General features: G+C 28.6%; 1 protein-coding gene across 1 annotated transcript; it reads right to left on the bottom strand.

Annotated features, from left to right (window-relative positions):
* Window positions 1–522: 522 nt before the first annotated feature.
* Window positions 523–5507, bottom strand: LOC125871807 (uncharacterized). Its single transcript, XM_049552484.1, has 10 exons — window positions 5151–5507; window positions 4672–4861; window positions 4305–4438; window positions 3625–3737; window positions 3181–3304; window positions 2109–2264; window positions 1353–1508; window positions 1172–1251; window positions 851–900; window positions 523–678 (listed from the first exon to the last, which is right to left on the bottom strand). The coding sequence occupies exons 1-10, from the start codon at window positions 5496–5498 to the stop codon at window positions 545–547; spliced, it is 1485 nt and encodes a 494-aa protein (XP_049408441.1). The 5' UTR covers window positions 5499–5507; the 3' UTR covers window positions 523–544.
* Between the last annotated feature and the right edge of the window lie 493 nt (window positions 5508–6000).

Raw genomic sequence — 6000 nt, 5'->3', positions numbered from 1 at the left:
GAGCTAACTTAAACTTAGTGCGAGAATCACTGAAAGTGTGCAATCCTAACTAAGGAGTAAGGACAATAATTTAATTTAAACAAACTATATAGGGCTAATATAGACGATTTCAAAATGTGTCGTTGCCCAAAAATACAATTATGAGAGATAACTCCTATTTGAAATCTTAGCGGAACACTGAATTTCTTATCTCATGTTTGTTTTTCGTGAAAAAACTAGTCCTTATTATTCTATCAAAATTTAGTGAAATTGATATTGGGCCATATTAGATTTGTCCCAAACATGAAAATTCAGTGGCATCACCCAAAGTGATAAGGCCCAATTTGGTAATACCGGCCCATATTGGTTACAATTTGTTCTTTCTACAATATACACTAGATATACATTTTCTAGCAAGAAGTTGAATGAACATCACTTTATCAATGCATACATATTTTTCCTTTCTTTGATATTCTAAAGATATTATTCAAGGAATACAAACTAATTGGATGCATATTTTTGTTATTGAACATTTGAGAATTATATTATAAGTAGAATCACTTCATTAGTAAATTTCATTTAAAGATTGATAGTATTGAGAGAGCCAATTGGATATGATATTGACCTCTCTTTCTCTAACTTGTTTAAGCCACTTTGGATCTTTTTTGCTTGACCATCTAAGATCCACATGATGTGCACCTACAAGTCATGTCAAGGAAATTTAAAAGAAGCAACCAAACAAATATAAAAAATAAATTAAAAAAATATATTTAAAAAATCAGATAAATTATATAAACATATATATATTTGTGACTCACTTTTGATAGACATTAATTTTAAGACGTACGTTACATTAGTGGATCTTACTAACCTTCTTTCGCAACGATAGCAATTATGCTCTTAGATATGTCCTTAACCACTCTGTCAAAAAATATAATACAAAAAAAACTTGTGAATGTTACATAACGCTACTAAAAATCACTATTTTTCCACTAAAAATGTTTTAATACGAAAAAATTAAGAACTTTTCCCCTATTTCAGTGAGAATATATTTCCAATCCTGCATTTTTTCAGTAAGATAATTCCGTGGAAAATGGGTGAAAAATTCATGTTTTAAAGCAATTTTTTTTTTAACTGATTCGTAGTGAGAAAAACTTTTGTTTCTAGTAGCGTAAAGAGAGATGTGACCAACCCTGCACCACTCCATGGATCTCTTTGCCCATTAAAGAAGATAATGTTGCTTCCAAACCTCTTTAATACCCTTTCAATATTCTGAAAAAAAAAACAAAAAAAAATAAAATAAAATGTTATAAGGTGGTTTGGGCCTGGGTTGAAAAGTTGTCATTTTGGGCCGGGCATAAAGATCCACTTACATATCCACCAAATTCTGTAGTGACCCAATTTGGTCTGGGCTCAACACCAAACTTTGATTTGCAAAATTGGGCCCTTTCATTGTAATCCCACGTGGAGGGTGGAAATATGCTCTCCTTGTTGTTCCCATCGGTCGGCATAACCATCTCCGTGCATGCCTGCAGTATTACTAATGTCAGCATTACTAATATATCATATTCAATGCTATTTCATATAGATATCCTACGAAACGACTTAGACTAAGTCTAGGTTATATCAAATTGGTTTGGTAAGGGCTTTAGGAAAATGCATAATTGTTCTTGTCGGAAGGACAGGGCTACTATACTATATGGTAAAGATCTCCCACACCTGGACCAGGCTAAAAGCGATGAGTTTTCTCTTTTCAGGGTTAGACTATATAGAACCTGAACAATAGACTGATTGACTAATTGAGATTCCTTTTCCTTTAATCGAAGGTCTTGAATTGAATTTTTTGAAATAAACAACTTTTTTTAGTATCCATCCCCTTAGGTAATCAACTTGGCATGAAATTGAATTATTGTGCTACTAAATTTTGAATATTAATTAGTACTAATATTTTTTAAGAATAAAAAATAAAAGTTGTTCAAGATTTAAAAAAGTAGTCCTAGCTAACTTACCTAATTATGGTACATTCAAACTTAAGTCATAATGCAACAACTACTTTATACATACAACTTAAGTCCAAATGTACAATTGTATGTTATTTTTCGTAATTAATTTAAGCGATATCATAATACCTGCCAAGTCCATCCAGCAAGACCGTGAGGATCAGAATGATCGTTGAGATCGAAACAAATGGCATTTCCAGTGTAGTTGTAATATATGTTGGCAGCACCATAAATTTTCTCAAATGTGTCCATTCCACTCTTTGGATCATCTATTGCCTTGCACATCTACATTATTATTATCATTATCGGGGAGGAGTCAAAAAAATTTTACTAAGGTATTTAAAATCTGAAGAAATAAACACACGAACTAATCAAAGGTAGTTCGACATCTACTATACATATATTGAATTTTGAGTTAACATATCCAAAAACTATTAAACTTTCAGAATTTATGTAACAAAGTTATTGAACTTTGTTTAACTTTATTTTATATTAAGAAAATCACACAATTTAAGCATTTGTATCAATTAAATCAACTCAACGCAAAACTTTGAGAAAAATATATTCTACTTATATGATTATAATATATATACTTAAAATCTATATATATATATATATATATATATATTTTGCTCGAATACTACATTTTATTTTTGTAAAATTTTTGAGCATCTTTTCTTGGATTTCACGAGAAGTTAGATATATCCAATCAAATTGTTGAAAGAGACCCACACTATTACTGTACTAAAAACAGTTTTTTAGCAACAATAAATATATACATTAACAAAGAGTACTAAAAATTTTATCAACATTATTTAATTGTCATTAGATTTAATATCACTATAAAACATAGAAACATTTACAAAAAGTATAAATTGCTACTAAAAATATATTTAATGATAATTAAATTACCGTTAATTAATTACCGCTAAAGTAGCTAGAGTTTCAGCAAATACCTTATAATGTGAGGATGGAAGATTGCTTTTTTCAAATTAAATCTAAGCATTGGTTGGCATAAGGATTAAATTAATAAGAAAGAGAAAAGGTTGAAAGCCACAACTATATCTTTTATTAAAACTGTACCTATTATTTAATTTTCTTTTTAGTGATATTAATTACTTTACCATGACATAAAAATAAATCATGCATTAATTTAAACAAGTTTATAATATTAATGAAATTAAAAAAGAAAAAAGTGTACCTGTTTGACTGGATAGGCTGGCAATGGATTAAGGAAATTAGAAGGAGTTGGGTAATCAGTCATGGCTGTGTACACAAAGGCTGTATTGAGCCAATTTTCAAGAGCACCTTGACTAATATAATTCCTATAAATAATTTAAAAACAATAATATTAATTAATTATTATTATTTCCCATATTCATGAATGCTAATTAAAATATTCACCTTATTTCACTTTTACTCATTCGCGTTTTGCTTTATAAAAATTAATTTGACTCATTTTCGAAGAATTAGAGTAATTTAATTTATAAATTCTAAATTCAGATGTTCAAAAACTATACGGAAAATATTATATGTTGTAATATTTCTCATATTATATATCTTAAAATATTGATTAAAGTTATGGAATTTGACTTTTCAAAAATGAAATGTGACAAGTAAAAGTGAACTGAGTATTAATTCTTACTTGCATATTCTAAATGACTTTCTGAGTTTCTCCCATCCACCTTTTGTTTTAGCCATATCTTCAATTTGTTTCCATGATCCTTTAATCACCTTGTAACAATTCTCACTTTCACCCTGGTTTTTTTTTAAAGATATATATAAGTCAAGAAAAAAAGTAAGTGACAAAAAAAAAGTACACTACTAAAAAATTATTCTTATTCCACTGAAAAATATTCAGTTGTTTTTCTTATAGATATTTTGATTGATTTATGAAAAAATAAAAAATAGTAATGTTCTCATAGAAAAAAATTTAGAAGTTTCTTACTATTTCAGTGAAAATCTATTTCTCACCGTACATTTTCTTAGTGAGTTGGTTCGATGAAAAATCATGATTTATAACACAAATTTTCACAGATTTACCGGCTGAAGAAATATCTTTGTTTCTAATAATGCATGTTATCTTATCGTAAACCTTATCTTCATTATTGTCCTTTGTTATTCGACAACTTATTTAAAAATACATATTTTAATTATATTGATGCAAAGCACAATTGGTAATACATTTTTCCTTTGTTAGGAAAGGTAACACTTGAAAGAAAAAAAAACAAGAAAGGAAAGGAAAGATTATTTCACAGAATACCATCATAAATATTAAATAATTAATTTTATTCAACAAATAAAAAAAAAAGATTTGCTTTTTACCTTAAAGTCTTGTGTAATGATATTATTAAAGGAATATGGAGAAGTGATATTGCCAAAGTTGAGAATTGGTGCAGAAGAAGCCAAGGCCCCAATGGTCACATGTGGGTATTTTAACCTAAACCATGCTGCCAACACTACATTGTCACAAGAATATATAATATTAAATATAAATCTCAAACCTCGAAATATCATATGAGTCGATTTCTCAGATAATCACTCAAATAATATACTCTATATTATATCAGAAAATCACTTTCTTTATTGAAAAAAATATATATATAATTGAGAAGAAACGTGACTTTTTGAAATATAACTGTTAGTCGAGCGATCATCTGAGAAATCAATCCTCGAAAACATATATACATACTTCCACCATAAGAACCCCCAAAAACAACAACAGGTGAGTCAATGGCAGTCAAGTTGTTCTTGAGATCAATAATAAGAGTTGCATAATCTGCTAATGCTTGTGTTGAACTCAAATAACCCAATGTAGTCTTATTTGAATATGCTATTGTCTTGTCGCCTCCATATGGTATTGACTTCCCATAAAACCTATGCTACAATGTAAACATATATATATAAAAACACAAACATCCACGAGTTATTAGAAGCTGTAGTGCCTTTTATAACAACTTTACAAGAAATTACGCACAAAATAGCCCTTTTCTGCTTTTTAAAGTAAAGAGAGAGTATTAGTCAGAACTCAGAAATAAAGACCACACTCTAAAATTGTAGCGTTCAAAAAGAATATCACAGGTTATTGTGTTTCTTATATATGTAGATTAAATTGATGAAAGTTACAAAACTATAGTGTGAATTGTTCTAACAAAATAGCTTGATGAGTACCTCAATGAAGACTAGGAGGGCATTAAAATGAGGAGCAATTTCAAACATGAATCCAGTATTTTGAGTGAACCATTCAATGTTACCTTCATTGCCAGTGTAAACAAAGATAGGAGCATTATTCTTAGAACCACCCCAATATTTGTCATTCAACAAATATCTTTGTTGAAAAGTTTGTGGATTATTATAATTGAAGTGGTCAAGAATTTGTGTGAAGTAATTTGTCTCATAACTAAGCTTCGCTTTAGATGACAATTGATCATCTAAAGAAGGGAATAATCTTGGTGGAATTTTGGCAAAGGAGATTGGAGAAAAACACACAAGAAAGAGAAGAATTAATCTCATTTTCATTTGTCTCTACAACCAACAAACAAACACACTGAGGGTGTATATATATATATATATATATATATATATATATACTCCTCTGATTGTTAGGGTTTTGTCCTGATTTTTTTTATCTTATTTGAACTTAAATTTTCTCTGGAAGGAAAATCAAAGTATTACCATAAATGATTTGTTTCCTGAAAGGAAAATATAATTTTCTACCATATTTGAGTTATTCTTCCCTAGAGGAAAAATTTGGAACTATATAAATTGAACCCTTTTTTTCATATCAAGAACACAATAGTATCCACAATGTAGTCATAATGAGTTTTGTTTATGTGAGATTTTTCTCTCAACAGTTTTAATATTTACTTTTTTATTAGTTTTTCATAAACCATATAATAATATTATGTTTTTAGTATAAGTTTTTGTCATCTGATTTATTGATATAATGATTTGCAATTGTAAGATTCCGCATGACGTCCTAATTACTTTCAAACCCAATATTTGTCTCAATTTATACGAC

The sequence above is a fragment of the Solanum stenotomum genome, chromosome 7 (genome assembly GCF_019186545.1).
Source record: "Solanum stenotomum isolate F172 chromosome 7, ASM1918654v1, whole genome shotgun sequence".
Classification (NCBI taxonomy): Eukaryota; Viridiplantae; Streptophyta; class Magnoliopsida; order Solanales; family Solanaceae; genus Solanum; species Solanum stenotomum.
Note: the sequence above shows the minus strand (reverse complement) of the source record. Positions and strands in the feature narration are given on the sequence as shown.

Coding starts and splice junctions, on each gene's coding strand:
- LOC125871807 (XM_049552484.1), bottom strand. CDS start 5,498: ATGAAAATGAGATTAATTCTTCTCTTTCTTGTGTGTTTTTCTCCAATC. Junction 2,265..3,180: donor CAGCCTATCCAGTCAAACAG/GTACACTTTTTT, acceptor ATAATAATGTAG/ATGTGCAAGGCAATAGATGA. Junction 1,252..1,352: donor CTACAGAATTTGGTGGATAT/GTAAGTGGATCT, acceptor TTTTTTTTTCAG/AATATTGAAAGGGTATTAAA.